The following is an 11,795-nucleotide window of genomic DNA, read 5'->3' as shown; positions in this document are numbered from 1 at the left end:
GCCAGAGGCCCAAATTTCCTCAGGGAGCGCAGGGGCTTTCCGGCAGAGGCCGCGCAGAGGCGGGCAGCCAGACGAGCACGCTGGCCGCCGAGGGGATGACGGGCGCCGGGCACGTGTTTGCACCCTCTCCGGACGCCCGCTGCCGCCGTCCCCAAGCTGGCTGTGGAGAACAAGCCCACCGGGCGGGGATGGGGGGGGGGCCGAGGCCGGGCGCCCCCCCCTTTCCCCGGGGGGACACCAGCCCCCTCCCCCCCGCAATGGCGCGCTTCCACAGGGGCCGCCGCGGCCCCTCACCCGCCCCGCTCCCCGCTCCCCGCTCGCGCGCTGCGCCGCCACGTGACGCGCGGCACTGGCTCGCGCTGCTTTCTCGACACAAGATGGCGGCAGCGGCGGCCGCTGGGAAAGGAAGGGGGGGGAGTGGCGGGCGGCGAGGCGGGCCGCTCTAGCCTCCGCTCTCTACGCTCCCCGCTGCGCACGCTCTATCCTCCGTCCCCTCCGCCTCTCTATGGTCGGGCGGGCCGCTCGCCGTTGGCAGGCGGGCGGCAGGGGGCGGTGGGCGGCAGGGGGCGCTGTGACCGCCGGCGCGGCGGCTATCATGCTCGGGGAGCCGGGCCTGGGCCGCGGCGCGGGGTGGCGGGAGCGGGCGGTGCCGGAGCGGCGCGGCGCGGGGGGTCGGTGCCCGGCGGGATGTTCCGCAAGGCGCGGAGGGTGAACGTGCGGAAGCGGAACGACTCGGAGGAGGAGGACGAGGAGCGCGACGAGGAGCCGCCTCAGGAGCCGGCGCCGGCGGCCGGGGCGGGGGGGGAAGGGCCCGGCGAGGCCTCCATGGCGCTGGCGGCGGGCCCCGGGCTCCTGCCGCTGCCCGCCGGCTGCGTGCCCCTCGCCCTGCCCGGCAGCCCCGCGGCCTTCGCCTGCGCCGCGGGCTACGGCGCGGCTCTCGGCTTGGGGCTGGGCTTGGTGGGAGGCGACAGGGCAGGCCTGGGGGCTCTGCCGGCGCCCGCTCTCCTGCCCCCCCCCGCCGCCGCCGCCGCAGCAGCAGCAGCAGCAGGGCAACGGGCTGCCGGGCGCCGGGCGCCCCAAAGAGAAGAAGCGGCCGCGGGAGAACAAAGAAGTGCCGCGGGCCAGCCTGCTCAGCTTCCAGGATGAGGAGGAGGGTGAGGCGGGGGGCTGCCCGCCGGCGGGCAGCGGGGCCGCGCGGCCTTCGGCTCGCTGCCTGCGGGGGTGGAAGGGAGCCGGAGCGGGTCAGCCCGCAGCGGGCCTCCGCCCGTCGTCTGCGCACCCCTCGTCCCCCAGGAGAGTCGGGACCCTTGTTCTATGTATTCGTTAAGGCAGTCGGGTTGCCCCGTGTGGCATGGGGCTGACGAGGGGTCGTACAAGACGGGGAGAGCCCTGGGGGCGCGGTGCGGGGGGCCGGGGTGCACGGGCGGGGAGCGTCCCATCGGCAGCCGCTTCGGCCCCGCTCCCTTCCCGGGCCCGACCCGGCTCCTGCGGGGCCAGCGCGCTCCCAGCACCGGGGTGATGTCCCGCGGGTTTAATTCCGGTTTGGCGAGGTAGATTGCCTCTGCTTCTGTATTGCTGGTGCCTGACTGTTGCACCCGCGTTGCGCTCGTTGCAGGTGGGTGGCTTGCTGGTCAGGGTGCGGGCTTTAGCCTGACCTGGGTTTGTGCAGTAGCAGGTACTAGGCCCAGCAGGTTGAGGGGCATCTTTCCCGTGGCTTTGTGTTGAGTTTGTTTTCATCTGATGTGGCTGGTGTTCATGGGTCACGTCGGACTGCCTGCTGTCCTAGCAAACTCCCGTGTGAAGCCACTGGTGTTCTGTTGCAGAGTTAGTTCATCTAGCCATCCACAAGGTTTATTAGATTAACCTTCGCAAATAGTGGAAAAAGTAGTTGAGGGGTTTCTGGACGCTTTTCAGCTTTTGGAGAAATAGCATAATTGTGTCTGTGCAGTGCTTCAGCTAATAATTCTGCTGGATTCCAGCAGGTATTGCACTCATGAATCGGTCCATTAACACTCAGATAATCTGATTATGGATAATAGTTATTACGTATTAAAAATTTTCAAAAAACTATCAAAAAACACCCCTCAAACTCCAGAGTTTGTTGCATCCCACAAGTTCAGGGTGAATAAAATGAGGAGCTTATTTTTATGATACCTTTTGTCAGCAGGAGACTTAGTATGCATTTTGAATTTTCTTAGGAGGAATTCTCTTGTAATCACTGGAACTTGGATTCTAAGACTAGTGATTTGAAGTCTTGACAGAAATACTGGAATTACAGTATAGACTTAAAAAAACCTGACCAAACACTTGTAGATTTCCTACATCAAGCTTCCATTTTTTCTGTGCAATGTAGTTCTTTAACTTATTGCATTCCTTTTGGTAGGTTGTAGTGCTGCAGGCATTTGAACTAGTAGTACAACCGAAACCAGCCGTTCCCTTACTCATGAGTTGTGTATATACGTGGCTGTGAAAAGACTGTTGACCCAAAATGTTGGGTCTTCGTGTTGTTTTCTTCCAAATTCATGGTCACAGTGAAGGATCAGCTGGGCTTTTTTGTTTGATTGTTTTTTTAGAAAAAGATTACTACAGTCAGATAAAAGCAGGCCATGTGCGTACACTTCTGTGTAACTTCTGCCTTGCTTTTCTGTGACTGTGCTGTGAACGGGATGAATACACTTGAAAATGACCGCAAAAAGAGGAGGTAGACATGACTCCACATGAAAGGATATGGGACTGGTTTTGTTGCAATAGTGCAAATGTAAAGTCACATTAAATTACATTGTTAGTGGCATTTATTAAGTTCTAGGTACAAAATTAAGAGGTTTAATAGGTAAGTATACTTCTTGGCAGGTCTAATGTAATGTTTTCCAACTTTTCTTTTAAAGAAACTGAAGAAGTTTTTAAAGTGAAGAAATCAAGTTACAGCAAAAAGATTGTAAAACAACTGAAGAAAGAATACAAAGAAGATCTTGAAAAATCAAAAGTTAGAACAGAGGTCAATTCTCCAACAGACGGTAACTGCAAAACTAACAGTAACTTTTGTAATGGAAAAGATTAAGTATTGTAAATACAAATTACTTGTTTTCAAGATGAATTGCTAGTCTTTTTAGAGGATTTAGCATTTAGAACTGAACTAAAGCACACATTAAATGTGTTCATTTGAACCTTACAAATGCTGTTCTGAAGCTGGTAGAGAGTTCTTTGATTCTCTCTCATGTGGAAATGAATGTAGAAGGATGAAACTTCTCAGCTATGTATACAGTTGTCAGTAGACCTCAGTAGTTCTGTATTTCAGCCCTCTTTATGTCAGATGAGTTTCTTCCTATTGAATTAGGAAGGAATTAAATTAGTTTAGAAGGGTGTCTGGTGCCTATATGACAAGATGTGTCCTTGTAACACATCTTTTCGAAAAGGAAGGTTGTGGGGTGAGCAGAGTGGTGTTCTTTGTTATTAAGTAAATTATTCAACAGCTGCCTGTTTCAGGACTTGGATCTTAGAGTAGCCTTGATGATTAAGATGACAGGATGAAAGTGTTGGAGCAGAAGGATCTTTTAGCAATGTATGGTCCTCCAGAGCTTAGAATAGAGCCTGGGATTTCAATTTCATTGTGGTTCTGCTCTTGGTTTTTGGGAAGCTCACTGGTAAAGCATAATGATTCCTTTTCCACTTAAGTTTTTATGTAGAGTAATAAGCTACAATGCTATGAATACAAGCCAAGAGGCTTATGATCTAAAGATTGCAATGGTATAGCTGGAGCATATGAGTGTTGAACATGGTCCCATGCAGAAGATTGCCCTTTTTTAAGTTAATTAAATTAGTCTTTTAAAAATCTTAAAGATTTTAAAAAGGCTTTGTCTGCATTTAAAAAATCCACAAATTCTTTCTTATTAGAATCTTTTAAGTTGCCTATGCAGTGGTATGGGACATGAGCAAAGCCAGAAGTTACCATTTTTGTGGCTAATGTTCAGGGAATCTGTGGAAAACTGGATCTTAATTCTTGCTTCTGTCACAAAGATCCTTAAAAAATTGCATTTTGCATATGGCTAGTGTGTGCTCATTTTCTGTTTGTCTGTTTTTCAGTCTCTGTAGTTGGTTTGGTTATAGTGCAAAGACCTCATGGCTGCTACTGAGTCAGAAGTCTGGATTCTTTAAACAAATGTTAAAGTCTAAAAACTGAGATATGTGCAGCTTGGATCGGGTAACTGGATTTAACATGCATTTTCTTACATAATACTTGTACCCGCTGCCTGTATCTGTATGTTACCCACCTAATGTAGGGTAATGTTGCACCCGGCCGAAGAGGAAAGTGAAGGGGTTCTTTTGAAATAAGTCTGTTCTTGTGGAAAGATTTGGTGTAACACAGGCAATGCTTTCTAATTACATACGTAAGAGGCTATGTGAAGGTTGCGCACATGATCTTAATTACTGAGTTCCCTTACTTTTTTAATACTTGGCAATGTGTAGAATTTTTAGTGGTTGTTGGGCTGTCTGCTTTGTCAAATTTTATTTTGAGAGGATGTCAGTGACTTAATCACAATTAAGAAGGTGTATTTTACTAGATGTCAAACAATAAAATTATCATTTAACATTTTCATTTGATTTTTACTTTTGGTTTTTAGACCTTAAAAAAATACTTCCAAGTGATCTTTATAAAAAGAGTAAAACATGGGCTTTGTTGTCTTACCAGTCGAACCACCACTAGAAAAGACAGTACAGATTAAGGATATAGGTCAAGAAGATGGGACTGCAAACAGTGAGCATGGTGAAGAAGAAATGGAAGTTGAAAGTGAGAAGGAAGAAGAAAAACCAAAAGCTGGTGGGGCTTTTTCAAGTGCTCTGTCATCACTGAATGTTCTCCGCCCAGGTTCGTTATTGTAATGTCTGATATGTTAACAAATGGTTTAGCCAGCATTTACAGCAGAGTAATGCATTTGAGAGATTAGGAAATATTTTCCAGCAATGTATCCAGCATCTGAGAATTCAGGAAACTGCTATTTTCCAAAGCTGTTCAATTTTACAAGCCTTATGAGAAAAAATGTTTTACTACAGAATGCTTCCATCTTGATATTAGTCGAAAGCAGGAATTTGTCTCTCAAAGTGATGACAAACTGTAAGAAAATCTAGATTTGGAATAGGTGACTTAACATGAACTTTAACTGCTTTCACTTAAAATTCTGTCTTTGGTTTGAATGTCTCAGTTACAGGTGTGCAAGGTGTCTCAAATGTTTTCCTATCTCATTTTGTCTAATGAGGTTCTAGTCAGGCCCTGAGGCTGAAGAAATCAGTCTGAGAAAGTATTTTTGAAACTAATTTACTAATTGTTAGCTAACACTTGATTGCCTGCTCCCCAAATAGAAGACGGATGTCCTGGGTCCACAGACTTGGCCATATTTCAAGGGAAAAAGAATTTCCTAGTTGACTCCCAAATCATTTTTCCTTTTAGGGATATTTGCAAAGTATTGCAATATGTATGTTATTGCATCTGTAAAGATATTGCTGGCTTGAATAGAGTATCTCATGTCAAGTATAAAGAGAATCTGAAATTTAACCTTTTGTGCATGCCTAATCAAAGTAGTGGTAAAAATTGTTCATGTTTCAAAAAATTTATTTTGGGGGACCATTCTTTATATGAGTTTTGTAAGTTGCGTTAGTTTTGTGTTAGGGATTTTAGATTTTTTAATTAGGTCTGCTTTTCGTGTTTCCCCTGGATTGTACAGTCTTCTCATATTAGCTTTGTCCAGTTTGGTGACCTCTTAACCTCTAAGCTGTCGTCATCTTTTGAAATGGCCAATGTTTTTTGTTCCCCCAAAATAAGAAGAGTTGCGAGCAATATCAGGACAGGAAGTGATACAGTCAAGAACCTCGCTTTCTTCCTCCTTTTGCAATAGTCAGCTCCTGTAAAGGGCTGCTGTTTCTTTAGCAATATTTCCCATAGGAACATCAGGCTCCTTCTCTTACAGTACGTGAGCTGCTGGAAGCAGAGCCAGACTTTTTGGGAAAGATCCCAGCTTTGAGGGTTCCTGGTCAGAAAGTTTGCATGTGCAGCTTATAAGTTGCTTGCAAATGTTTCTGTTTCTGGATTTTTTTCCTCTCACCTTTTTTTTTCTGTTCAGAAAGATGATTTGGTAGGGTGGCAGAGATGAGTAATAAGAAGTCGTAATACCTGTTTTGTTGCAGTGGTTGTTTAACGGTGCAAACGTCTATCTCTAGGAGAAATTCCAGATGCTGCTTTTATTCATGCCGCTAGGAAAAAGCGTCAAATGGCTCGTGAACTTGGAGACTTTACCCCCGTTGACAGTGAACCAGGTAAAGGCCGCCTTGTTCGAGAAGATGAAAATGATGCCAGTGATGATGAAGATGATGACGAGAAGAGGAGAATAGTTTTTACAGTGAAGGAAAAATCCCAAAGGCAAAAGATTGCTGAGGAAATAGGTAAAACCTTTTTAGAAGGACAGCTGATAAACGTTCGCACTGTTTTCACTGCAAGTGCTCCCATTCAACATTTTTAAATAACATGTTTTTCAAACAGGCGTGGATCTGGAGTTGTATTCCGTTTCGAAGGAAACGTACTGCATAATGGAATCTGTGTAAAATTTTGACCACAAACTATGTTCCTGTGCTTAGAAGCACACAACTCTACTGAATCTGGTAGAGACTTACACTAAGGTTCAATTAGTGTTGTTCTTGTACTTTGTTTTTTAGGAAGTATAGAGTTGTGAAAAGGAAAAACATCAGTTCTTTGATTTAGCATTCTTCTTGCTGATAAGCAGGTAAAATAACCTCTTGGAAGGTTTTTTAAGTGGAACCTCTGTGATAATAATTCACAGGCTAGTGTCCTTAATTCCTTATGAAGAGGAAAGGAGGATGCACTGAGATGTTCCCACTGAACCATGGTGTCTCAGGTTTTTGAACTCATGGCCCTTACTTTGAATACATTATCTTCTCCTTTCTGTTACCTATCTGTTTTACTTGTATTAAGGTATTGAGGGAAGTGATGATGAAGCACTGGTGGCAGGGGAGCAAGATGAAGAACTCAGTAGATGGGAGCAAGAACAGATACGGAAAGGAATCAACATACCTCAGGCACGTATTTAGTTGTGAACTCTTTTTGGTTTGTTTCTGCATATATTGGCTAAATCCATTACAAACTTGAGTAGTTTACAGAAGGCTGTTTCATCTGAGAAATTTAGTGTGCAACTTCTGATATTCTTTAAAGAGAAATGAGAGGTCAGATTTTAAGTATACAGTGGTATCAGTTTCATTAGTCTCTGTTCTGGGTAAATACTGATTATGGTGCTGTTAAACAGCATTTATTTGCAACTTTAAACAGAGCTAGGATAATGACACTTTGAAGAGACCTCTGTTCTTCTTTATCATTAGGTTTGTATAGTCTATGTGCAGTGTGTGTTTCTTTGTTGTTTCTGTATCTTCTGTTGCAGTGTAGAGTTGGAATTTGTAGCAGGTTGTACGATATGTTACCTGTGCATTCATAATGAAGTTGCTGCTGGGCTGAAGAGAGTAGTTGTTTTTTTAAAAACATTTCAGCAAAATCACAACCAAACACACTGACTCTAAGAACCTATGTCATTCTGTTAAATAGTCTTAGCAAAATTTAATATAGTCCCAAACACTTGGTTATTGTAGGAGTTACAGGCTGGTTAAAATTGTCACGTAATAACTGGCTATAAGTATAAATATTTAGAATTATAATGATACTAAGAGTTTGTCCATTTAAGAAGGTGCTTCTGAGGGAATTTGTTTCTTCCACCTTAGGTGTTGGAAGTTCTACACTTAAACCCACTTGATAAGTACATTTTGTAAATGTACCTGCTTACATTTTTCACTTTATAACATTTGAGATGTGAAAGAAAAGAAATTTTTCCTTTCTTGAAAGTCTAATATAGTACAATTGCATTTCCTCTTCCATTAGGTTCAACCAAGTCAGCCTGCTGAAGTGAATAATCTGTACTACCAGAACACTTACCAGACACTGTCTTATGGTTCATCATATGGCATTCCATACACTTACGCTGCATATGGATCATCGGAAACCAAGTCTCAAAAAACAGATAATACAGTTCCTTTCAAAACTCCCAGTAATGAGATGACTCCTGTTACTATTGATTTGGTAAAGAAACAGCTTAAAGACAGGTAGGACAGACCATCTTTTTAGACTTAAAGACCTGTCCCCTAGCTTTCTGTTCCTCAGGCGTCTTTTAGTCTCGGTGAGCAAACACAGAGTTTCATCGCTGGAAAAGTACTGACTGGCACATCCATTTAAAAAAAAAATAAAAAGGCAAACAAAAAAACTCAAAGTGAAGATGACTTGACACTTTGTTCGAAAATCTCCTTGGATTGCTTCTCTGGAAGTGAAGCTTTAAATATGAGGCCATTGATCTTGTTGAAGACAGGTCTGAGTTGCATCTTCTGGACACTGCACAGTCTTATAGTCAAGAATTGAAAGGCCAGCGAGGTGTTTAGCTTGTCAAGTTGCATTCTTTTAAACTGTGAATCAGATTGTTCCCCTTCAGTAGATAAAGAATTTAAATTTTAGTGTATACAGGGGTTTTTTGGTTTAAACACTATAATCTGCTTGTCAGGTACACAAAAGGTCTTACTGAATGAACAACCCAATTGCAGTGAGAAATCATTTGTAATGAATAACTTGCACTTTACATGTCCTCAAAATTGGTTTGTATGCTCCTTGTAGTGTTACAGCCTTTGACAGTGAATCAGGTTAGTAGAGGAGTAAGACTGCTTTGTATAAGCTATAGTTCTCACCATCACCATCCCCCCGCCAAAACCTTTCCTTCCAGTTTTCCTTCAGGGCCAGCCTTGCACTATTCTAAGTGCTATCAACTCCTGTAAAAATTGTGGGAGTGGGCAGTGCAGTGCACTCAGCATAGTCTAGCAATTAATTTAAACCTTTAGCCTTGCTGTTTATGTAGAGAGGGGAAGAAAGTGACAAATGAAAGTTAGAGAATATGTCTTTGCAGTATTTCCCATATATAGACTTGGTACTTGCACTGTCTGTTTAATATCTCAATGGTCTGAAATATACAGACTTTTGGATGTAAATTTGCTATTTATCCGTTGCCCTTCAGGTTGGACTCTATGAAAGAATTGCACAAAGCTAATCGGCAGCAATATGAGAAACATCAGCAAAGCCGAGAGGATTCTACCAAGGCAATTGAAAGATTAGAAGGGTCTTCTGGGGGTATTGGTGAACAGTATAAGTTTTTGCAAGAAATGCGAGGGTATGTCCAAGACTTGCTTGAGTGTTTCAGTGAAAAGGTAAGGATGCAAAAACATTCATCTTTTTAAAAAAAAAAAAAAAAAAAAAAAAAAAAAAAAAAAAAAAGGACTTTTAGTACATGCCAAACACCACAGCTCCACATCTCCCTCTGTTTTCGAAAAAAGTCCCCTGAGAACATATTCTTCTAAAGGTTTGGTTATTCGAGGGTTGAAAAGATAACTTTTCATCATACTAAGTTGGTTATCAGAAACCTCTCTTTCACAGTGTAAGAGATCACTGACTTTAGATTGCCTAAAAACACTTCTAGATTATATGTCTTTAGGATTTTGGTAGATATTCCGGCATTTCAACTTTTCTCAGATGCTGCTTTTTACTTGTGTTGGCTATCAGGTTAACAAAAATAAGGGCTGAATTACAACATTGCTGGTTTCTGGAATGCTTTATGAACACCGTAACAAAGACTTGTATTTTGTGTGTTATTGAACTTCCTCCTGCCAGGCAGTTTCACATACTTGGTATTGCTCTAGTGTCTGAAGGAGAAAAGTTTTAAAACTAGTGTAGCTGTCTGAAGACAACCAAAGTTACAAATATACTTTTTTCATGTAGTGTGATACTTTTGTATATGTCTAACTTGAAAACTTAGCCTTTCTTTCCTATGTTATTCATTATGCTTTAATTACTTACTTTGTTGTAAATATAACAGGAGCTCTGGAATATATATATATTTTTATATATATATATTTAAAATAAACAGAGGAGCTGTAAAATTCAGTTAGCAGGATATAGGCTATTTCTTCATTGTCTTCTGACTTGAATACAATAGTAGAGTATCTTCTTAAGTTAGCTATCAGAATTACTTGAGTAGTTGAAGCTACTGCTTACCTAGCTTGTTAGGTGTGGGAGAGGAATACAAAAGCATTCTGGCTGCTAATCGGTTAGACATTGTCCAGCACTAGTGGTATTGGGAGAGTCCCATCTTCAACCCAGTAAGTTGAATAATATCTTTGTCATGAACAAACTCAGGAAATGTGGACCAGTTAATTCACCCGGCTAATTGATCAGTTACAATAGATACTGTTCACTGAAGAAACAGTATTCCTGAGTCTGTATTGGCATTAGCTGTTGAGGTGTAGTAAAGGTACTTTCCTTTGCAGCTGTCGGTGCTGGTTGCCCAGATGCCTAAACTCCTACTTAAGGATAACTTTTTATATTCTTTCTCTGAAATAAATTTGTATGTTAGAAGACAAGTTAAATACCTGTTTCTCTTTTCAGCATTTGCTTTCTGAAGACCTCCTGTTAAATTTATTTTGTGATTACTGTAAGCCATATCTGGAGGTTCTCTTTGATAGTCCATGCTGTCTTGTTCAAATATTTTCTTTAAACAAATTGTTTTAGAATGCATAATTCTGAGTACAAACCAAGCCTTTTAGTCTCCCAGATTTTCTATAAACCAGGAAAACTTACTGTTAAGTGAGTAACCATTCCAGTTCAGTTTATAGGAAGGTTATTGACCTATCTAACTATACTAGTAAATAATCAATTCCAGCCATTATACAGCAAATTAGCTGCTGATAATTTAACAGACAGGCTTGTTAAAGTTGCATTCTTACAATATACCTTTGCTTTCCTGGTAGTTGGTCTTTTGAGAGTTCTACACCTGGATACCTTCCTCCCCCTTCCCACCCTCCCCATACCCCATCTGCCATGCCAGCCCATTGAACTTTTAAGATGTGTTTTTTATCATCTCATGCTTCTTAGGGACATTCACAGAGTTTCGCTGTTTTCAGTTGGAGGCTGCTGCAGTACCTGTATGTACAATGACTTGCAACATTAGGAAGCGATGTGGTCAGTTTAAGAGGAGCATTTAATTTATTATGTCCTATATATTCCTCAGTTCTTTGGCCAGATAATCTGTTTTGGAATTCAGTGCTTTCAGCATGACAAAAGTACTATCAAATTCAAAAACAGTAGCCCACAGGACTCCACAAGGTTTTCTAAAAAGGAGGTGGGGGGAGGGGACAAAATAAAGTAATAAAATCAGTATCAGTTTTTATTTAAATGAAATAATGAAATGCAGCAGGACAGTAAATTCTTCTTACCTTTTGAGTGTCAAGATAAATTACCTTCAGCTTTTTTGTAGAACCTGTGGCCCCGACTACTTTATGTTTGAAGTGTGTGTGTGTTCATAATATATAATGTACGTAGTTGTTATGATTATAATATACTTAAGCATATAAAATGTGTATCTATATGTGTAATAGCAATATTGTGTGTGTATGTATGTGTGTATATATATACACATACATATATGAACACATATCCTAAATATGTATAAAGCTAGGTCCCTCCCTATCCTTCCAAATATGATGCTTTGATTCTTAATTTTATTAGGACTAGTCATGGTTATTAGCCAAATTCACATTGGTACTGATCTGAATGAGAAAGTGGTTTGCTGAAGAAGCACTAATGGGTTCACAATATACTTGTCCACTGCAAAAGAGTCCATTCCCGTAGAGTTTTCTCATGTGTCTATTGATTT

The 11,795-nt window shown here is 42.3% G+C and overlaps 1 protein-coding gene across 1 annotated transcript in view; it reads left to right on the top strand.

The window, feature by feature from the left end:
- Positions 1-623: 623 nt before the first annotated feature.
- PAXBP1 (PAX3 and PAX7 binding protein 1) overlaps positions 624-11,795 on the top strand; it is a 29,417-nt gene continuing 18,245 nt past the window's right edge. Inside the window, 8 exon segments of the mRNA XM_030020017.2 lie at positions 624-1,008; positions 1,010-1,154; positions 2,886-3,014; positions 4,688-4,864; positions 6,211-6,432; positions 6,980-7,083; positions 7,931-8,151; positions 9,105-9,294. Coding sequence (XP_029875877.1) covers positions 688-1,008; positions 1,010-1,154; positions 2,886-3,014; positions 4,688-4,864; positions 6,211-6,432; positions 6,980-7,083; positions 7,931-8,151; positions 9,105-9,294 — 1,509 coding nt within the window. The 5' untranslated portion in view covers positions 624-687.

Source organism: Aquila chrysaetos, chromosome 7, assembly GCF_900496995.4.
Source record: "Aquila chrysaetos chrysaetos chromosome 7, bAquChr1.4, whole genome shotgun sequence".
Lineage (NCBI taxonomy): Eukaryota > Metazoa > Chordata > Aves > Accipitriformes > Accipitridae > Aquila > Aquila chrysaetos.
This window is presented reverse-complemented; position numbering and strand designations above follow the sequence as displayed.